Below are 24,236 nucleotides of genomic sequence, written 5' to 3'. Positions count from 1 at the left end.
TCTTAAGCTTATGCATTTTCATGGTGCATAAGTTAAATTAACTCATATTTTTAAGTGATAGGACCAAAATGCTAAATTTTAAGTTATGTTCAGTCAACTTTACTTAATTGTTTAAGTAAAGACAACATTAGGGTTTACAATGAACAAAGAGTTATTGCTAATACACTTTACTATAGAATGGTTCAAAAACAAGTGAAATGTACTAAGTTTTACATATATTATACTACAATACACAACAGTTTACTGTAGTAAAGCTAATAATACATTATTATTACAGTCAGTTATCACAACAGTTAACACGTCACTATGTTATTTATGAACAAAGTGATAATACACTTTACTATGGTTCAAACAAACTACAGTATTTACTGTTAATAAAAATTTTTTTAGGTTTAAAGTCTAGTAAGTTTTACATATATTATACTACAATGCACCACAGTTTACTGTAGTAAAACTAAAATATAATAGAGTATTTATTACATTTATCAGTATCACAATACCTAACACCATTGTATAGTTAAAAGTATGTGCTATTATGTCAGCGCCAATAGCCTAGTGGTTAAGTGCGCTGACCACCATAGTGCTCACAGCGACCTGAGTTTGATACCTGGCTTGAGGTCCTTTGCTGACCCTTCTCCTCTCTCTGCTCCCAATATTTTCCTCTCTGCAACCACTACTGTACTTTCCAAATGAAGGTAAAAAGCCAAAAAAATAAAAGTATTTACTATTATACAGTATTTACTATTAATTACTCAACTATTTTTCATGTTGGAAGTAGACTATGCTATATTTTTAACAACTACTTATACTACAATACACCACAGTGTACTGTGACAAAAGTATCATAATGATCAGTGTCACAATACTCTATACTGAACATATTACTATAGTATAGTCAATAAAAACTACAGTATTTACTATGAATTACTATAGTATTTTTGTCAAGTGGGATTGCATGGAGACGTTTCAACACACTGAAAAGTGAAATGATTACAGGGTGTTAAATGTAAGTGAAGACAGCTAGATACACAAAACCACGCGATGACCCATAAGGTTATCTGGGGAATGTGAGAGGAGCTCGGCGTAACACTCTGAAGCTCCACTCACTTTCCTTATAAGATTGAATCAAGTCCGCGTTCAAGACTGAAGAAGAAGCAGAAGCGCAAATCGTTTCACATGCACGCGTGCGGTATCACGATCAGATGACACTAACACGTGTTGTCATATCTCGCTGGCTCCAGTCCAAAATTAATCCAGGATTACACTTTAACACAGAGAGAGAACGCAATGGCTAATAAACGCAGCTGACGGGAGCTTCACAAATTGTCGGAGACTTTGTGGAAAGAAAAGCGGCAGAAGAGATCCTAAAACGAACCTAAAATAATAACAAGTTATGAGGTCCAAAGGAGTGCTTGTGCTCGTGCTGCTGGGCGCGTTAACAGCTTATCACATTTATTCACCAATCCCGAATAACATTGAGGAGAGATGGAAACTAATGGTCACAGACTCCTTCTTCAAAAGTTTGAGCCAGCTGGTAAGTTTGTTTATTTTCTGAGCTGTCTGTCAGATTGACAAGCCATTAATATCAGCCAAATTCACGCGTAATGCCATGATTTGCTGTGTGACTAGCGTGTCTTATATCACCGTATTCTGTTGATCAGAGTGTGATTACTCCGCTAATGTGCGCTATGTTTGGGTTTCAGACGCGTAATTGCTACATCACAAGTGTGTAAATACAGCGAGACAGTTTGCAGATTATGTCAATTCTTAATCCGAGCATTGTTGTTTATATAGATCGCTTTGCGGCTAATAATAGAAATAAATTCGCTGTAGCTGTAGAAAATTTCATAATTAACAACTCGCCTTAAATACGGGAGAGTGAGGGTTTGTTTAAACGCCTTCAAGGCAAATTGATCCGATTTCTGTGCTTCTACATATTATAATTTAAATAGAATATACATTCATAGAATATACATTTTATTTTCTGCTTAGTCCCTTTATTATTGTGGGGTCGCCACAGCGGAATGAACCGCCAACTTATCCAGCATATGTTTTAATTAGCGGATGCCCTTCCAGCTGCAACCCTTGTCTGGGAAACTAGAATTTACATCTTGGGCATTTTTTAACTTATATAATATATATTTGAGTAAGTGATGTAGGGGAGAGCGGGGCACAGAGTAACACTTTTAGGTTTTGGCTAAATAATGAACAAAGTAATGGGGTTAGACCAGGGATGGGAAAACTCGATCCTGGAGGGCCGGTGTCCCTGCATAGTTTTGCACCAACCCTAATCAAACACACCTGCTTGTAGCTTACTAGTGATCTTGAAGACACTAATTAGGGTGTTCAGGTGTGTTTGATTAGTGTTGGAGCAAAACTGCAGGGACACCGGCCTTCGAAGATCGAGTTTGCCCATGCCTGGGTTAGACCAGTGTTTCCCAACCCTGTTCCTGAAGGCACACCAACAGTACACATTTTCAATGTCTCCCTAATCAAACACACCTGAATCACCTAATTAGAACATAAGAAGAGACTCCAAAACCTGAAGTTAATGGGTCAGAAAAGGGAGACATCCAAAATATGTACTGTTGGTGTGCCTCCAGGAAAAGGGTTGGGAAACACTGGGTTAGACAAACCATATTTTTTACTAATAACACACAAGCCTCTCCTACAAATGAGCACTGGAATTATGATCGCCAGACCTGTGGTTTCTGTGCAGTATTGCCAAAAGTGCCAGGAGTGTAAATGTTACTGTTTACCCCACCTGCGGGGCAAGTTGTAACAGTCAGAGGGTTAGTTGTATCACATGCTTATAAAGGCAGATTCACACAGTTAATTTCAAGAGTTCACACTTAGCTCACGATTTATACATAGCTTGTAACATAGTTTGGCGTGCTGTCCCGGGAGGGAGCCCTAAGCTCAAGGGATCCTCGAGCCCAGGGCTCCCTCCTTTCACAGGGCGAGGGGAGACTGAGCTCAGGTCGATCTGAAACTCCCCCGCTGCTGAGGCCAAGGTGAACTTCCTGAGAGTAAGACATTAGAAAAAAGATTTAGGCTTATTTTATCTATAATATAGAGCACATTTGGATGGTGGGAGGAAACCAGGGAACCCGGGGGAAACCCACGCGGACACAGGGAGAACATGCAAACTCCGCACAGAAACACCAGATGGTTCAGTAAAGACCCAACGCCATTGATATTCTTGCTGTGAGGCAACAGTGCTAGTCACTGGGCCACCGTGCCACCCATACTGGATAAAGGTGGAAGAAGGGGAGGAGGGGGGTTTCTTCCAGATGAAGATAGTATATATATATATATGGTGACTTGGGCTCCTTTGATTGGAGGATCATGATTAGCTAATGTGGACCAGCTGGGTCAATCATGAGCACATGCTCCTCTCGAAATTAGTTTTAATTTAAACTTCACTTAAATTCAGTTTACTTTAAATAGTAGCTATATTTTCTCAGTAATTTTTTTGTACATAGCACAGTATGTTTATTTATGTATTAATTTGTTTATTGGATAAACACATTTAAATCTATTTGCATTATTATCCATTTATCCATTATTATACAATGCATTTATTCGCATTATCAGCAATAAAATATTAAGTTTTTCTATTAAAAAAATTCTATTAAAAAAATATATATTTTAATAGTTTTTAACATTACACTCAAAATTATTTTGTTCGTATAATTGGTGTCCAACAGTGTGTGGCTTAATTTTAACTCCCTGTTACAGCTAACCCCGCTGTGTCATGTTTTCCTCAAAGCTGGCTAGCAGTCACTGTGTGTTTTTTACATCTTTCAAAATGATTTAATCTTTTAACCTAGAAGACGATGATCACAACAGTATAAGATATTACTTTCATTCTTTTACAGATTTTTGTTTAAATTAAAAAATATCAAGTAAAATAAAAAATATTTTATGCTGCAAAAATGGTTTCTCCTGTGTTTCTCATCCAAATTTCGCCAGACTTGTTCAATAATTGGCAGGAAGACGTCTGCCGACACTGTGGTGAAAACCTCGGAAGCATGCTATGGTTAACCCTGATCAAATACCTTAAAACTCCGTGTTACATTTTACGCCGTGTTACTTTGTACCCCGTGCTCCCCTACAGTTGATGGAATGAGGTGAAACATGGCTAAAAACTAAATTGTATGTATTTTTTTGTGTATTATCAAAGTCAAAGCTTTATTGTCAATTCGAACACTTGCTCAGACATACAGAGAATTATTTAAAATTACGTTACTCTCGGACTGGGTGTGTACCAATAATAAAAACACTCAAAAACTCAAAAAAAATATATATTTTGCTGCCAGTTTGAACTACTTATTTAAAATGAGCTGAAACAACACAATATTGGAGATTTTTGGGGGGGGACAACTTAAATGTTTCATGTTCAATCTACTTAAATTTGTTAATTTAACTTAATCTATTTGTGTTGTGAGTGGGCTGCACGATTCTGGCTAAAATGAGAATCACGATTATTATTTTTGCTTAAAATCAAGATCATGATCTTCTCACGATTCTGAACATGTAAAACAAATGTTAATACGAGTAGGCTATTATTATTGCTATTCTCAAACATATGGTAAGACAACAATAATAATATTAGGCCTATGTGTAGCTCTACTGTTGTTTAAAATGCTACATTTTCTATTGACCTTATTCTTCAATGCGAAAGTGTGCGTGTTTTTGCGATTGTTTTATAACTTCCGATTCAGTTACCTATGGGAGAAATGACTAGGAATAATAAACGGCAAAAAACGGTCAAACTACTTACACTACAAACAAGTGTTTGCATTACAATACAGACAAAGTAGAATAATATAATAAGAAAATATCAGTTTGCAACACCAAGCAGCAAAACGAGCTGTTTTTAACGTTTAAAAATGAATGGAAGTGAATGAGACTGGAAGTTTCGAGACAAAATGATTCAAATGGCTGCGCCCCCTCGTACGCGGAGAATAAGGTGAATAGACTTGGAATGGTGGACTTGAGCAGAACATCAGAATACAGCTATTTATAATTCTAAAATTGTATTATGTTTGAGACATATGCTTGTCATTTGCCATTGACAACATTATTAGACTATCATTTTCACTGGTGAAATAAGACATTTGTCATTATCAGATTCCTTCCTGCATTATATTCAACATTATATAGGCTAGAGTAGTGATACTGACACTGTTAAACATTTATTTTGTTTTAAATCGTGTGTCGGGTCGAATCAAGAATTCGATTAATCGCACAGCCCTGTTTGTGACAACATGAATTAGTTGTGTGCAACCCTGCATCTTTTTACAGTGTAAATATAAACAATAGTGCGGACTTAATAAATTAAAAATAAATAAATAAATGCAGACTCTCTCTGGATCATTTTACAGAAATGTACTATTTTGGTATGGCAATATGTATTTCTTTTTATAACATTTAACTTAGACCACATTATTAGATGACCTTTTGGCTTAATACAAGCGTAGTGGTTTCTTTTGCGCATGGATTTAAGGACCACACGTACAATTGTTTTATGTTACTTTACTTCTTTGCCAATATTTTAAAGGCTTTAATTAAATATTAGTGCTGTATTTTTTAAGAGTTACAAAATGCAACAAATAAGGAGGTTTAAATAAATAAATAAATAAATAAAACAGGTTTAAACCATAATTAAAAAGTTCATTAAAAAGATGAAATGAATGTTGATGTGACAGCAGTTCAGTTCAGTGATTGCTCTAGGATAAAAACTATCTCTCATTCATTTGTATATTTGCTTTAACAATAAAAATATGTGAAAAACAGTCCTCTAAATCATAACTACTGAGTGCAGCAGAATTAAACATATGAAAAAAGATCACATCACATGCAACATTTTGTTTTGACACACTTGAGTCTAAAGACCTTTATTGTTCATTCATAATTAAGTAGATGAGACTACATTAGTACAATCATCAATGAGTTAAAGAACAGAACATTTTTTCAACTAAAATGTGCAACAATCTAAAGTGCAGAGCTTAGAGCCACTGATGAGCCTGAACTGAACACTCAGTCTGTGCCCGGAGCTCTGGAATCAGCCATATGATCTGGTCATCACTCTACAGTTAACATCATCTGAGGCTTATCGCTTAACGTAATCACTTATTTGTGCATTTGACTTTCACGTTGTTTTCCTCTAGCTGCAGGATGATGCCAGGGCAGGGATCTTCATCATATGCCCACTGAAATGCTGTTTGATGGCATTGAGTCTGAAATATTTGCTTTGCTTAATCTCTTAAAGGGATAGTTCAGTCCAAAATGAAAATGTAATCACTATTTACTCGTCCTCAAGCAATTCCAGACTTTTATGAGTTTCTTTATTCTGTTGAACACAAATAAACAAGAAAGCTGAAAACATGTAAACATCTATTTCCATAGTAGGAAAAACAAATACTATGGAAGTTAATGGTTACAGGTTTCCGGCTTCATAATATAACTAGTGAGTAAATGATGACAGAATTTACATTTTTGGGTGAACTATCCCTTTAATTGCCCCACTTTTTAAATATAGACATGGAAATCATCTTAATAATTTGAAACGACTACTTAAATGATTGCCAATCTTCAATGCTTTGTGAATAGTTTTAAGTTTGATCTTATTTTAAAAAAGACTCAGATTGAAGTGTACAAAGTATAAAACAGTGTAAGAAAATAAAAGTTTACGATAATAATAAAACAATAAATTTATATTTTATATTACATAAAATGTGTTTTACAAAACCAGTTTTATCCCATATTTGACAGAAATTTTGAGATAAATATCTGAATAAATTCTATTTCAAATTTGATGTTGATATCTCAAATAATTAGCTTTTCAGTAAATTGGCCGCTGCACCAAACATGACCACCAGTTGACATTCATTTTTCATTGGTAACCATATGATGGCGCCACGTATTTCTCTGTTTTGAGGAACATACAAAAATATTTCACACTTTTGACGATATTTGTAAAGTAGACATCATCGTGCAAGTAGAAAACAAGTGTCTGCTTGTAGGGAAAATCTATTCTTTCACTTCTGCTGTTTATACTTTGACTTTGCATTAAAATTTTTATTCATTCATTTATTTTCCTTCGGCTAAGTCCCATTATTCATCAGGGGTCTCCACAGTGGAATGAACCAGCAACTTATCCAGCATATTTTTTACACAGAGGATGCCCTTCCAGCTGCAATACAGAACTGGGAAACACCCATACACTCTCACATTCACACACTACAGCCAATTTAATTTATTCAATTCACCTGTACAGCATGTCTTTGGACTGTAGGGGAAACCGGAGCACCCGGAACCCACGTGAACACGGGGAGAACATGCAAACTACACACAGAAACGGCAACTGACCCATCCGCGACTCGAACCAGCAACCTTCTTGCTGTGAGGCGACAATGCTAACCACTGAGTGATTTCTAAATTTACTTTGACTTGCTGTTTATTGCAGAAAATAAAACAAACATTATTTAACGTGTTCATCATGATTTTATTTATTTATTTCAATATAAACACACATTACAATGTTGGTTCTTGCAACACATTTTAAAAAAGTTGTACAGTAAAGCATTTACCACTGTGTAATCCTTTTCACAACACTTAAAAGACGTTAAGGGACTGAAGAGACTAAGTGATGACATGTTTCAGGTGTCATTTTGTCCCAGTCTTCCTGCAAACGAGTCCTGAAAAAGGTGGGCAACAATACGGGGTCTTCGTTGTTGCATTTTGTGCTTCAGAATGTACCACACATTCTCTACCTTTGTCAAGGACACTGACACAACTTCACACCATGACAGACTCTGGCTTTTGGACTTGTTGCTGGCAACAGGATGATCCTTTTCTTCTTTGGTCTGGAGCACAAGGCGTCCATTTCTCCTGAAATACTGATCTATCTGACAACAGTAGGCTTTTCCACTGTGTGATGGTCCATCCCAAATGCTCCCGAGGCCAGAGAAGTCGACTTCGCTTCTGGACACTGTTAACATAGGGCTTCCTTTTGGCACAGTGCAGTTTTCACTGGTATTTGTGGATGTAACTACGTATTGTGGTACTTGACAAAGGTTTGCTGCAGTAGTCCTGAGCCCATGTGGTGATCTGGCTTATAGATGAATGAGGATTCCTGATGCAGCGCCCCCTGAGGGATCGGAGATCACGGTTGTTCAGCTTAGGCTTGCACTCTTGTCCTTTACGCACTGAAATGTTTTATTTATGTTCTGCCTATTTTTCTATTTGTCTTCCTATTTTTCATCGAGGAACATTGTTTTTAAACATTTCAATCATTTTCTCTCGTATTTGTTGGCAAAATGGCGATCCTCAGCCCATCTTTGCTCCTAAAGGACTAGACCTTTTTGTTGACCTGTTGACATCACCTGTTTCAAATCATGTCATTATTTAACCAGTTTACCTGATTATTAGCCCTAAACTTCTCCTGTCATAACTTGTTTTGCAATGTGTTCAGGTCTGAATGACAGAAAAGGATGTATATTTACAAATGAAATAAAGTTTCAGACAAAACATGAAATATTTCGTGCTCATATTGTCTGCAATGAAAGATGAGTCAAAGTAAATTTGAACATCACTGCTTTCTGATTTATATTCCTGTTTTCCACACTGTCCCAACCTTTTCTGATTTGGGGGTTGTGCTTTAATTGCACTTAACCTGCAAATTAGAATAGAAACTGTATAAAAAGCAAACAAATGCACTGACAGTAATAGGTAAAAGAGATAAAATAGATTGTTGTAGGTCAGTGATGCTACCATTCGGCTCAAATCCATCAATTTCTCCTTTCTGGCTGATCTTTCTATGAAGGAATTTTCCAGAAGCACAGCCCAGGCGTGTCTCACATCGGTTAGTAACGCTATATCTTATTGCGCAACAGTAATCAGTGTTTTTGGCTTAGAAAAAGAGAAATCACTCAGCCCGTGACTTAGTGGTCAGCAGGAGATAGTAATGTATTGCCCTACATGGGGCCGTTCCCTTAATAGTGTGATGTTAGGTGAAAACTATCAGTTGACTGACCCTTAAACAGTGAGCTGTCGTGAAGAGTCCATAAGTGTTTAACAGCTACAAGTGTGATACTGGACAAGGCAACCAGTGTGATAAGTTTACAATCACTAATAACTTTTCCCTGAAAGGCTGGAAAATAAATTACTCAAGATTTATTATTGTGTCCATGCTATTGATTAGTTCATAGTGATATGTCAAATAGTGATATGTGAAACATTATGGGACATTTTAATCTTTCTTTCAACCGCAACACGCTACAAATACCTTGTAATAACTTGTCAACAAGTGAAGTTTAATATCTTAAACTAATTTCGAGAGGAGTACGTGCTCATGATTAACCCAGCTGGCTCATATTAGCTAATCACAACCCTCCAATCAAAGCATCAAAAGTTCCTATATATATATCCTCTTTTCTCTTTGCAACTATCTTCGTCTTGAAGAAAACCCCCGCCTTCCCCTCCTTCCACCTTTATCCAGTATAGGTGGCCCAGCAGGGATTTCATCGGCTCTGGCTCCTTGCCATAGCATCCGGCATTTCGGGGTGGATCCGGCACGCGTCCACAGGGGTTTTCCCGGGATCCCCCGGTTTTTCCTCAAAGCCAAATAGGCTCTCAAGTCTGTTCTACTAGACATCTCGCTCTAAGGGAGTTCATCTTGGCCTTAGCTGCGGGGGAGCCTTGAGATCGCCCTGAGCTCAATCTCCCCTCGCCCCGCAAAGGGAGGGAGCCCTGGACTCGAGGATCCCTTGAGGTCAGGGCTCTCTCTCCCGGGACAGCATGCCAAACAAGCTTCGTAAGTCATGAGCTAAGTGTGAACTCTTGAAATTTCCTGTTAAATAAAGAGAGGGGGTGGTAGAAATCATGCCTAATTAACATAATAACCTAGTTTTTAGTTATTAAATTGCATGTTAAGATAATAATAATTTCTTACATTTATATAGCGCTTTTCTAGACACTCAGCACATTTTTGAGGGAATCTCCTCATCCACCACCAGTGTGCAGCATCCACCTGAAAGACACGACGGCAGCCATATTGCGCCAGCTGATTGGTGGAGAGTGATGGAGCCAATTATGGTATGGGGATGGTTAGGAGGACAGGATACCATGGTTAAACCCCTACTCCTTTTTTGAAGGATTTTTAACGACCACAGAGAGTCAGGACCTCAGTTTAACATCTCATCCGAAAGACAGTGCTCACTGTATAGATTCCCCATCACTATACTGGGGCATTAGGACCCACACAGACCAGGCACCCTCTGTTGGCCTCACTAACATAATTTCTAGCAGCAACCTAGCTTTCCTTTGTGGTCTCCCATCCAGGTACTGACCAGGCGCATCCCTGCTTAGCTTGAGTGGGTGACCATGTGAGAGTTGCAGAGAGCTAGCTGCTGGCTAAAAGGAGAAATACTAGTGTCTTACAAAATAAGTAGAAAAATATTATGTATTGTCACAATGACAAAAGCAATTAATTATTAGAAATTAGTTATGAAAGCTATTATGTTTTAAAAATCTTTTCTCCATTAAGCGACATTCATACATTCTTTTTTTATGGTCTGTTTTAATGGTTATTTGTGATTGTATCTTCGTTTATTTTTATAATGTAGTGTTACAGTGTAGCTGCTACCACGAGTAGTATAAATCGTACTACACATCAAGGACCCCAATGGAAATAAGTTGTGTTTTTTTAAAACTTCATTGTGCTATTCTTGATTGTGTTTTCCACCAAATCATCCTGGAGTGTTGATATTTTTTAGGATTTAGAAGAGTTAGAAACTGACATCCTGCACCTTTAAAAACTGTAGTGCACATGCTGGAGTATCATCACGTAACTTAAGTGGCTTAACGATGGATTGTTATCCACTGAAGCAAAAGTTAAAGGGCTTCTGGCTATAAGCGAGATGATCTCAGCTGATCAACCATGCGTCTGCCCTGTTCATAACCTTTGTGAGAAAATAGTCCTGATCCATGTGACTTTCAGTGGAAGCTCTCGCACAAAACAACCCAAACACTGCCTTTCAATTAGGGCTGCACAATATTGGAACAAAAAAAAACATGGATTGCGATATTTAGATGTTCTGCTATTTATATTGCGATACTTCACAAGATAAATCGAACAGCTCTATTTAGAACGAATTACTCATTATAGATTGATTAGTATGATTTTGACTGGAGTGCATCTTAATAAGTTATAAGCAACAGGTACATAAATACTATAATCAGATAAAGCTGTAGGGTCTTTACTGTATAAATAATATCTGGAAACACTTTATTTTGATGGTCCATTTGGTCCAGTATGGTCCAGTATTAGTAGACTGTCTGCTTAATATCTGCTGAAACTGCTCCTTCAACATACATTGAACTGATTATAAGAAATTTAGCAAGTACGTGTCAACTTACACCAACCCTAACCCCAACCTAACAATCTATTGATAATCCAATGAGAATCAGTTGGCATATAGATGCAATGTAACTTAAATTTAACAAACGGACCATCAAAATAAAGTGTGACCTAATATTTATATACAATTAATTCTTGTTAAAGCTACACACGCAATAATTCTTAGTGCCTAAATGCTTTAAACTTGCTCAAGACATTTACGGCCTAAAAAACACACATGATTGATAAACTTTTACTTGTGGTTCAACTGAAACGACTCTAAAATCCTCATGTGTTCTGAACTGTTGTACCTGGTCGACTATAATCCTGAACGACGTCCTGCGATGTGATTATTGCGGATTCACACATTGCCTGACTGTCGATGTTTTTTCTTCTTCTTTGCAGGCGGAACTCAGTGAGCAGGTGGGACTTCTGGACTACATGAGAGTTATGATGTTCATCACCATTGCAGAGCGAGTCGTACCTGTGTCTGATGACCGGGTGCAAGTAGCAGATGAGAATTTCGATGGGGTCGAGGTGATTGTGTATCAACCTAATCAGCTGGAACAAACAGGAGAGCTAAGAAGAGCCATCATTTACTTGCACGGAGGAGGATGGTGTCTCGGCAGCTCTCGTGAGTATATTAAAAATGCTCAAAATTAGGGCTGCATGATTAATTGAAAAGGAATAGAGGATGGGCCCTTTGTGTCACATTTGCATGTTTCTCCGCAGCAGAAGTCATGATAGTTGGTAAACTCAGAGCGCAGTGAATGGGAGAGTACAACAAATCAGTATTTTACAATCTTATTTGCTGTAATAATGACAAAAAAACTCCAGGATGGTGTTATCAAGGCTTTCATAAAAGGAAAACAATAGTGTGAGACTGATATCGGCAGCCAGAAGAGAGAATAATGTTAAATTTACTGACCCACAACCATACACTTTGCATTACAAACGCCTCACACAAGCGGTCATTTGTTTTTGCGATGATGATATAATACTAAATATAGCATTGAAAATATAGATACATCATTTTAAATGATATGTCATAACCGTCTTGTGAAAAGGGTCAATTTAGGTGTTACTATAAACACAAATCATTTGACAGAATGGTTTATTTAAACACTCGACTGAAGTTAGTCGTTAAAATTGGAGCAAAAACATCATTTTCTATGTGATTTCAGATTAGAATTAACAACGAACCGTATAGATCAGTGGTCCTCAACTACCGGTCCATGGATCAATTGGTACCGGGCCGCACAAGAAATCATTAATTATTGAGTTATTATCTGAGTCTGAACGATCTTTTATTTTGAATATCTTTCTTTCATTCAAACTTAGCTGATGATTCATTATAAACAAGTTTGGCATGCTGTTCTGGGAGAGAGCCCTGAGCTCCCTCCTGTTTGCAGGGCGAGAGGGGAGCTTTGAGCTCAGGTAGATCTGGACAACTCCCCCCTTGATAAGAGCTGATGACTAAAATGATTGCTATGAAGAGACATGCTGCAGGATGAGAGTTTGACTGTAATGCTGAATTTAGATTGATCAATTCACTTGTAGTGCATGTTTTTCGAATGTGGTAGGAAACCGGAGAACCCGGGGAAAACCCACGCGAGCACGAGAAACGACCGCCAGCCTGTTAAAGGACTAAAACTGGTGACGTTCTTGCTGTGAGGCAAAAGTGCTAACTGGGCCACCATACCTCCCTATGAAGGGAAAGGTGTATAAGTAGGGGTGGAAGGGGGGATTCTTCAAATCGAAGATGGCTGTAGTGAGAAACCCTGGCTCTTTATAGTGGGTTAGGAATCGTCTGATTGGTGGATCATACATAGCTAATGCAGAACCAGCCGTGTTCAATCATAATCATGTGATCCTCTCGAAATTAGTTTATAAATAAACTTCACTTTGAAAACTGACTGTATTCTCTCGCTAACATCTCGGTCACTTGAGCGCCCAAATTTAACCCACAAGCAGCAAAATGAGTAAGAAACAGATGTCTTTGGATATTTCTTTACTAAGGAGAAAAGGGCCAGTGAAGGACCCACAAACTGCCAAGGAAAAGATCCGCAACCCATTTGTCAACAAATCAGGTGAATCCAGCATGTCTGTGCAAGAAGATCAATTGATGGAGATTGCAAATGACGGTGGCCTTTTAGGGGCTGTTCGCATATTGAGTCTTTTCTAGAGTTCTCACAAGTTCGTTGTTTTCAATGGAGGTGCACGGCGTGGCACGCTTGCGCCTTCCAGACACACCCGTTTGAATGAATCTGTGAGTGCATCGCGAGTCACGTAACAAGAACTGACCCATCAGCTTCAGCTTGTATGGAATATACACATTTCGGTAAACTAATTATCTCAGACAAACACAGAACACCCAAACACTGCAGTGCTTTGTCATTTTTTTCCATAAATAAAACTTGTATAAGCGCTGCAGCAATGCTTTGTCAGCTTGTCATCCTCTGAGAAAACGGTTGATGGTCACCTAGCACCCTACAAAACAACACACCCCTCAACAACCCCATCCCCTCTCTCCCCGGTCAAGCGAAACTGTCAAGCGTTGACCGGTCCGCAGTGATAAAAAGGTTGAGGACCACTGATATAGATCACTGAAAAGCGATCCAAACAGCTGTTAAGTCGCAGAACGATATTTTTGGATTTCAGGATCACATCAAATAAGTAGTCTATGATCTTTTTCTTAGCATGTCACTGGACTATGGCTCTAGTGATGCAGGAAATGAAGCTTTCGAATCAGCACATGCTTGGGACACCTGGTGGTCAAAACTGTGTAAATGCAACAAGAAATGCATTACAATTAACTTTTTTAAACATACTGCCAACTTTACATTGAAAGAAAAAACTATAAATAACCTCATCATCTTATATCATTAAATATTAGGTGTCTGCATAATTTGAGTTCTCAAGGTTTATATATGTTTGTTTGTCCCAACAAGAGACTATTAACTCGTATTATTAATTTTACATTTATTATTTCATTTCCTTTATTTTACAAATGTCTCCTTAAAATGTCAGCAAACTCCTAAAAATGATTCGATATCAAGTAAAAACAATAATAGTATGAAACCTGTTCAGTGATTCACCACTGGGGGGCAATCTGAGTAAACCTGCTTGATTCATGTAGATTGGATGGTATTACACAGATCGCCCCCTAGTGGAGAGTTTTCAAACGTTTCAAAACACGTGATATAACGAAGCCTCGTTTACTGAAATCACAGGACCTTGCAAATTTGATTACTGCTTCGAAAACCACTGATTCGAAACAAAAGATTCGTAAAGGACACGAAGCATCATGAAGCAGTGTTTCGAAAGCAGCCATCCCTACTAAACACTGCTCAATCTGAAAACAGCTGATTATTCTTCAGAAATGTACATTAGGATCATCTTCAATTAACCGTGCAGCCCTACTCTAAAATCTGCACTTTTGCTAATTATCTTTTCGTGAAAAAGTTGCAATGCAATTAACAGCACAAGAGCTTCAACCAAATAAAAATGTGTATTTTTTTATTTCTCATCATAGGTATGGGCCCATATGATCTCCTAGCCAGGCACATGGCTACAGAGCTCAATGCTGTAATTGTAGCTGTGGAGTAAGTATCAAGTTTTGTTTTGTTTTCATATGCATGTTTTCTTCAACAAGATCTCTTAGGGCGCACTCACACTATGCTATCCGAACTGTGCCCAGGCTCGTTTCCCGGTTCGTTTGAGAAGTGTGAGTGCTCTGAATCAGGCTCAGGTTCAGATGGCCGGCCCTGGCACGGTTGGAAGAGGTGTGCCAGAGTGATATTAGCATATATTAAAATGATATTACTAAAGAAATGTCCACTGTGCTGAGTGATAGCGCTTCTCTTCTGTTAAACTGAACACCGCATCATCTATGACGTAAGCGGGCTCCGGCTCAGATGCATCGGGGCAGAGGGTAGGGGGGACAAGCGTGCTTCTGCACGGTTCAAGGCAACTGTACATAGTGTGAGTACACCCTGGATGTAATCAATGACGTGCATCTGAGGGAACGGGATGGAGGGAAGGTAGTGAGTGAAGGGCGTAAGTTATTGGACTGGAATGCAGCCTAACTTGGACATAGTGTGTGAATGGGAGGGTGTGTGGGTGTTTTCCAGCACTTTCACTGTGTAAAACAATAGCAGATCATTCCACTGTGGTGAATAAGTCGAAGGAAAGTGAGTGAGTGAGCTTCACAGACTACTTTGCCTGGTCCTTGAGATTTGCCTCATACAATATGCATAGGAGAGTCAGGCTCTTGTTATCAGAGCATGCTACGTGACTCCGTGTTGCAGCTCTTGTTTTGACCAGGCTGGACTATTGCAGTGCTTTCTTGAGAAACCTACCAAACAGTACTATCATCCCTGTATTTGATTAGGGTAGCTATTATAACCAGCAGGATAATATATTTCCAGGACCGTAGCTGCCCAGGCAGTTTTATTTTGCTCTCATTAGCAAGTAATGTAAAGGATGGAGGTTTCTGACCAATGTACACTTCGTTTTTATTGTGGTGTTTATATTGCTTATGTTCATTCTAAGAATAACCCCAATGCGACACGATGGCTTAGTGGGCGTCAGTTGGCATTTCTGTGTGGAGTTTATATGTTCTCCCCGTGTTGGCGTGGGTTTCCTCCGGGTGCTTCGGCTTCCCCCACAAGTTCAAACACATTTGCTATAGGGGAATTGATTAACTAAATTGGCTTTAGTGTATGAGTGTGTATGGGTGTTTCCCAGTACTGGGTTGCAGCTTGAAGGGCATTCGCTGCATAAAGCATGCTGGATAAGTTGGTGGTTCATTCCCCAGTGGCGACCCCTGATAAATAAAGGGTCTAAGCCGAAGGAAAATGAATGAATGTTGAGACAGAAATATGCACCTTGTGAAATAGAAAGAAGAGGAAAAGAGTAGAGGACAAAGAATTGCAAACAGTCAATGATTGGTAACAGTATCAGGAGTGAAAAAGATGACAGGTACCTACTGTGTCAAGAGCAAGTGTTTACATTTGAGCATATCATGTACTACTGTAAACAGAGAACTTATCACGATAGAGACTCTCGATAGATTGATATAATCACTTAAAACGCTTCAGACTATTAGTTCAATATAGATAAATATATATATATATATATATATATATATATATATATATATATATATATATATATATATATATATATTCACCAGTTTTATTAATAGTATTATTATTAAAAAGCAGTTACAAAATGGGACATTACTGGCCACTGCAGAAGACAACTTTATGTGGAGGTCAGCATACTATTATGTTTTCACATTATTTTTGAGAGATAGCATAATAGCTTGGCTTGCTCATACAAGACATTGCAAAACAGCAACATAATTTAAAACATGTGGTGTGTGTGTGTGTATTAGAGCAGTGCAGGACTCCATGGTGAATTCAGCAACACTCCCAAAGTAGGTATTTTATTCCATATTCAGATGAAAATCAAAGCATCGTCTGCTTGACCCTCCTTCAAACCCTGCAGCTGGTTTGTGTTGTCGACATCATGTTGAAGAAGCTTATGCACTTTTTCAACCCAAACTCTGTTGGAACACTTTTAATGAAAGGACATCAACATGAGGATGCTCTTTTCTTAACAAACAGGGGTCTTTTCCTGTTGATTACAAGTTGACTTTTAGTCAAACACAGCAGAAAGAGTGTAAATAAATGTGCTGATGACACTGCTGTGATCTGATAGCTGTCAACAATGAATGTGCAGTGTGGGTAAGCCCTCTCCGCATGCGTTAGCACTCCTGCATTCCAAAGTCGAATCCCCGTAGAATCATGGAGAATAGCAAAAACAGGGGCACATGGTGTACCGACGGAGAACAGAGATGAAACACAGTGGAGATGAAAGCAACCCGGGCTCACTGGAGATGCGCACTCAGGACTATATATGGACTATATATTTGGGAACTGTGAAATAAGTGGCCAAGTTGACATTGCAGCTTCTTTTCACAAATCCACTAGGGGCCACTGTGTATATTTATGACAATCTAAAATGCACTACTGGGCCATGTTTTCGAGACAGTCCTCACTGCAGCCTGCAGCTGATGACTAATTTGACCATTTCCGCTATGTAGTTGACGATTGCCTACACCTCCCCCAACCCTAAACCCAACCGTCACAATAGCATGGGTGGTACAAGGTCCACTATGTATTTGACGATCGCCTACACCTCCCCCTACTCTAAACCCAACCGTCACAGTAGCATGAACGTTACCTTAGTGGGTTGTACAAGGTCCGCTACGTAGTTGACGAACGCCTACACCTAAACCCTACGCTAAACCCAACCGTCACAGTAGCATGAGCGTTACCTTAGTGGGCGGTACAAGGTCCGCTACGTAGTTGACGAACGCCTACACCTCACCCTACACTAAACCCAGCCGTCACAGTAGCATGGGCGGAAACCTAGTGGGCGGTACAAGGTCCGCTACATAGTTGACGATCGCGCACACCTCCCCCTACCCTAAACCCAACCGTCACAGTAGCATGGGAGTTACCTTAGTGGGCGGTACAAGGTCTGCTACGTAGTTGACAAACACCTACAGCTCCCCCAACCCTAAACCCAACCGTCACAGTAGCATGAGCGTTACCTTACTGGGCGGTTCAAGGTCCGCTACATAGTTGACGATCGCGTACACCTCCCCCTACCCTAAACCCAACCGTCACAGTAGCATGAGCGTTACCTTAGTGGGCGGTACGAGGTCCGCTACATAGTTGACGATCGCGTACACCTCCCCCTACCCTAAACCCAACCGTCACAGTAGCATGAGCGTTACCTTAGTGGGCGGTACAAGGTCCGCTACATAGTTGACGATCACGTACACCTCCTCCTACCCTAAACCCAACCGTCACAGTAGCATGAGCGTTACCTTAGTGGGCGGTACAAGGTCCGCTACATAGTTGACGATCACGTACACCTCCTCCTACCCTAAACCCAACCGTCACAGTAGCATGAGCGTTACCTTAGTGGGCGATACAAGGTCTGCTATGTAGTTCATGATCGCCTACACCTCCCCTACCTCAAACCCAACTGTCACAGTAGCATGAGCGTTACCTTAGTGGGCTGTACAAGGTCCGCTATGAAGTTGACCATCGAGCCATCAAGCTGCAGGCTGCAGTGAGGACATCTTGGGGGGGGGGGGGGGGGGGGGGGGGGGGGGGGGGGGTTACATTCCGGGAGTTGGCCGGGAGACAGGTCTGAAATAAGGGAGACTCCCGGGAAATACCCATTGGGAGGTATGGTCACACCTAGTAATGTTTCCAATCTCAGTTACTGTCACAGCATCTGATTCACTAGATAATCAAGGTAACCAATACATATATTGAGCTTGCAAATGAACCCTGAACCAGTAGGCTGAAACACACACAAGACACAAGCTACTATTTGTGTTTCTGTTGATTAAAATACATGTGTAAAGTACAATTTGTGCTGATCTCCAGTGGACAGCCGTGCTCTCCAAACCAACATCAATTAATGATTATTAGCTATTTCAGATGAATAAAACATATTTATTGTGACAGAAAAATATTATTGTATAGAGCAATGTCAATACACTGTGCTTTGTGCAGGTATCGTCTTGCCCCAGCGTATCATTTTCCTGTGCAATTTGAGGATGTTTACCGTGTGGTGAAGTATTTCCTCCGTAATGATGTTCTGAAGAGCTACAATATCAACCCAGAGCGGATTGCTGTGTCTGGAGACAGTGCTGGAGGCAACCTAGCAGCTGCAGTGGCTCAGCAGGTTTGATCTTCAAATATAACATGAAGGACTACAGTAGAATATACTGGTATTAGAGTATGATTATTTTTTAATATGACTAATAGGATTTTTCATTAATTATTCCAAGATATTTTATATTTAAAGTGGGTGGACCGTGGTAAAATGGTGTGGACCTCAGTGGCTACTCTTAAACTAAGTTAATCACTAGTTTTGTATGTTTATAAACATTGATAATTGATTTAACGTGGTGTGAGCTGACACTTAAGTATCCAACACTCATTTAAAAAAATCCATGTTTGTCATGAGGCCTATAGAAAACAGACCTTATCATTCAGCAATATGTATAAAGATAAGCATGTTTGCACTGATTTCAATGCTAAAAACAAGAAACAAATGAAAAAAGAAAGTCTGACAACAGTGTTTATGTTCAACTAAGTGTACAACAGTTGGACAGTTCCATGTTTGTGCAATGTAAGGGGACTTTAAATGTGATTAGTAAACTTACAATGACTAAACGGCACTGTTAATCTTCAACATAAAATTACATTTATATTACACCTCACAATTGTTTTCTATAGAGGATTTTTCAGCTTTAAAATACTTTTTTTCTGGGTGGGCCCTATGTGGGCTAGTGCCACCTTGACCCTGATGTAGCCTTGCCACCAATACATACATTTACCAGCCACTTTATTTGGTTCATTAGGGACTTTGAACGTGACATTGTTGTTGGTGCCAGACGGGATGATCTGAGTATTTCAGAACCTGCTGTTGTACTGGGATTTTCACACACAACCATCTCTAGGGTTTACAGAGAATGGTCCGACAAAGAGGAAATATCCAGTGAGCGGCAGTTCTGTGGGCGCAAATGCCTTGTTGCTGACCAGAGGTCAGAGGAGAATGGTCAGACTGGTTCCAGCTGATAGAAAGGCAACAGTAACTCAAATAAGCACTCGTTACAACCGAGGTCTGCAGAAGAGCATCCCTGAACACACAACACGTCCAACCTTGAGGCGGATGAGCTACAGCAGCAGAAGACCACACCGGGTGCCACTCCTGTCAGCTAAGAACAGGAAACTGAGGCTACAATTCACACAGGCTCACCAAACTGGACAATAGTAGATTGGAAAATTGGTAATTTGGCATCAACCCTATGAAAGCATGGATCCATCCTGCCTTGTATCAATGGTTCAGGCTGGTGGTGGTGGTGTAATGGTGTGGGGGATATTTTCCTGGCACACTTTGGGCCCATTAGCACCAATTGAGCATGGTGTCAACGCCACAGCCTACCTGAGTATTGTTGCTAACCATGTCCATCCCTTTATGACCACAGTGTCTCCATCTTCTGATGACTACTTCCAGCAGGATAACGCACCATGTCATAAAGCGTGAATCATCTCAGACTGGTTTCTTGAACTTGACAATGAGTTCACTGTACTCAAATGGCCTCCACAGTCAGCAAAGCTCAAACCAATAGAGCACCTTTGGGAGATTTGCATCATGGATGTGCAGCCGACAAATCTGGAGCAACCGCGTGATGCTATCATGTCAATATGGAGCAAAATCTTAAAAGGGGGTCCAACCCGGTACTAGTAAGGTGTACCTAATAAAGTGGCCGTAAGTGTATATAACCTTATACTACACAGTAAAACTCATTTAATTCATTTTCCTTTTCACAATAATTAGTCATTTCTATTTGATTTTAAGAATTTTCAGAACTTTTTTAGCAGCTTAAGCTAAAAATCAGTAATGTTCAAGCTTTCACAACACTTTGATTTGACTGTTTTGATAAGAATTACACTGAAGATGCTTTAGTTTAGTGCATTTGATAAAAAATAAATAAACAAAATATCCATCTTTAAATTACCTTTTTTTTTTGGCATTTTCAGTTGCGGAAGGACCCCGATCAGCACGTCCAGTTAAAGGCCCAGGCTCTGATCTACCCTGTCCTGCAAGCCTTGGATCTGAACACTCCGTCCTACCAGCAGAACCAGCACATGCCAATACTGCCCCGCACGCTGATGGTCAGGTTCTGGAGCGAGTACTTTACCAGCGACAAGTCCTTTTTGAGAGCCATGATGGCCAACACACACAACAACCACGAGTCTGCAGCTCTGCTTAAGTTTGTCAATTGGAGTTCATACTTGCCTGATTCCTATCGCCAAACATACAATTACAGCGCTCCACCTGTCGTCACTGGAAAAGGTCCTGTCCGCTCTATCGGTCCGCACCACTTGGCAGATCCACGTGCGTCTCCATTGCTGGTGCCTGATACAGCGCTGCGCTTTCTGCCTAAAGCGTACGTGTTGACCTGCGAGTATGACGTACTGCGGGATGATGGTTTGATGTACGTCACGCGTTTGCGTAATGCTGGAGTGGACGTCACGCATGAACATTACCCCGGTGGATTCCACGGTGCATTGATGTTCACCGTGTGGCCCACAGACTTTGAGATCGGACACCGCATGACGAACAACTATATAACATGGCTTAAGCAAAATCTATAAAACGAATGTGGAGCGCGACGGTGTTTATGCATCACTTTTGGGTTGACTGGTTCATGCAGAGATTTTTTTTTATTTATTTAGTACATTTTCTTCCTGCTGTTTACAGTGCACCACTTTTGAATCTTAAAAAGGGCACACTTTCGATTGTGATCATCTGTTATGGTACAAGCATTCCTAATTTGACCACATCTGGTCATGAAACACTGGTCTGTGTTATTCCTAAAGGTCAATCATGAAGGAAACAAGTCGATTTTATTCATCATATGCTATCTCCAACCCAGGCACATTCTGATTACGTACCCCTATATACATTTCTGAAGAGCGCCAAATATGTCCCAGGAGCTACGTCTTTTTTGCAGTTTTTGTCTTCGCGAATCCACTAGAGGCCGCTGTGTATGCTTTTTCAGATCTCAGTTTTCTCTTACGAGTGCCATTCGAGCCTGCTGTTCATGCGTAAATCCACCAGAGGCTGCTGTTGACTGACTGACTGACCAATCAACCGATCCTCCCCCGTCCCTAAACCCAACCACCATGTTTTCAAAAGCAACCCAGAAAAGAAAAACCCGTACGGCAGCCTGATTTTTTTCCCCCTACATTTTATCACCCTGTTATTTACTTGTTTATTTTACTTTTGGCTTTTGTTTTTGTCTTACCTGCTTTACAGAACTGTTTTTCCACTGGACTCGAAAACTGTTGTCATGGTTAGCTCTGTATCTCAAGTCCGCTGATGTATGTGTCGAGCTACCGGACAAACTAGTTGCAGCATAAAAAGCCGACCACACAGAGTTAAGCGGTCAGCTGGTATACAAGAAAAGGAACGGCATCATGGCCGTAGCAATGCAGCCATATGTAACTCTGGCTACACAATTCGCGATCTCCAGAAATGTATATAGGGCTACGTTTTCAGAATAAGCCAATGTTGGCTATCTCTTGCGTATATATATGTGTGTGTTTTATTAATGAACGTGTTAACATACAACTAATAGTGTTTATTTTTTTAAATACTATTATTCTTATGTCTCTCCATTTGTTGCAGTTGTCACTGAAGTCTTGAACATTTTGGACAGGTTTGGTTTGATATGCAGTAAACTATCTGAAGTTCTGACTGTTTGGATCTTATGTTTGTAAAGGGTTGAGAATATAAACTTCAAGGATTGGACTTTTTGCAGTGCTCTTCTTTTGGGTTCCAGCATTGAATTAAACGCGAAGTCAGATCAAATCTTCAGCAGGTACAAGCAATTTGTTTCTGAGAAATCAGAATGACTTGAAACTCAATTATTTATATAATACAATGCTGAAACAGATTTATAAAGATAAATTCAGGTCATAAAAAAGTACTTCACTGAGTATGAGCGATGGAAAAACCCAGCATGCCTCAATCAGCCGGTTTACAATGATTTGTCAATGGAAATGTTTTTCATTACTCGCATAAACAAGTTAAAATATAAACAAGTGACACCTTCAGAAAGAATGTGTCTGGTTGATTTGTATGATTCTTTTCTGCCAATGAATATAGCTTCAAAAAACAAACAAGCATTGTGTTAGAAAGCAGTGCGTATTCTGAAAGCACATCTGGAACAGTGTGGGTGAATGGATGGAGCTGTGCAGATTTTGTAATCGTTTGGCTTCAGCACAACTCCAAGTTTTGACATTTCTCGTTAGAGGAAGAGAAACGGGTGTCATGATTCCTGCCCATGCTCCCCTCTCTTGTGTTTTGTGAAGTTTATTTGGTAACAGTTTACTTGAAGGGGTGTTCAAAAGAGTGATGATCATGATGTGACATCATGAGTGTGAATGAGATTTTATGCATGCTTATAGCAACTGGCATAAGTTATGTCATGTTAAGTTATGAAATGTGTAGATGACACTGTTTTAAAAGAAAATCAGCACACTGCTACTTTACCTCTCTAAATTTTTTTAATATCACAACGTTTTGACCTACATGGTCTTCATCAGGTAAAACAATACAATTGGAGAACTCAAGAAATAGTAAAGCTGCGGTCACACTGCACTTTTCTCCCCATAGACTTCCATTCATACACACGCAAAGACCGTAAACGCAGTGTCGTGTGGCAAGTTTTGCAGTTTGCTGCGTTGCAGAGTTCAAGCTTGGTGAACTCTGACCTGCGAAATCGCATCACATGATTGCGTGAGGCCAACCAATGATCAAAACAGGACCTCTCTGGACAGGAATTTAAAACTTGGACCAATCGCTCGCTTTTTTAAATGTCTAATCATCTTGTTTAATCCCGCCCATTTTCGCAGCGTCGTAAAGCAGAATTTCGCACGCACAAACTCTAGTGCAGGGCTGCTCAACCCTGTTCCTGGAGATCTACCTTCCTGCAAAGTTCAGCTCCAACCCTGATCAAACACACCTGAACCAATTAAATAGGACCTGAATAGCACTTGATAATTACAGGCAGGTGTGTTTGTTATGGGTTGCAACTGAAATCTGCAGGAAGGTCGATCTCCAGGAACAGGGTTGAGTATCCCTGCTATAGTGTGACCACAGCATTAAACTGCGGTCACAATGGGCTTTTCTCCCCATAGACTTCCATTCATACGCACGC

At 39.8% G+C, this 24,236-nt stretch overlaps 1 protein-coding gene across 1 annotated transcript; it reads left to right on the top strand.

Annotated features, from left to right (window-relative positions):
- Nucleotides 1-1,081: 1,081 nt before the first annotated feature.
- aadac (arylacetamide deacetylase) lies at nucleotides 1,082-23,477 on the top strand. Its single transcript, XM_056474264.1, has 5 exons — nucleotides 1,082-1,534; nucleotides 11,813-12,041; nucleotides 14,943-15,012; nucleotides 19,012-19,183; nucleotides 21,049-23,477. The coding sequence occupies exons 1-5, from the start codon at nucleotides 1,394-1,396 to the stop codon at nucleotides 21,664-21,666; spliced, it is 1,230 nt and encodes a 409-aa protein (XP_056330239.1). The 5' UTR covers nucleotides 1,082-1,393; the 3' UTR covers nucleotides 21,667-23,477.
- The last annotated feature ends 759 nt before the right edge of the window (nucleotides 23,478-24,236 follow it).

The sequence above is a fragment of the Danio aesculapii genome, chromosome 15, assembly GCF_903798145.1.
Source record: "Danio aesculapii chromosome 15, fDanAes4.1, whole genome shotgun sequence".
NCBI lineage: Eukaryota > Metazoa > Chordata > Actinopteri > Cypriniformes > Danionidae > Danio > Danio aesculapii.
The sequence above is the reverse complement of the archived record's forward strand: the minus strand, read 5'-3'. Positions and strand labels throughout refer to the sequence as shown.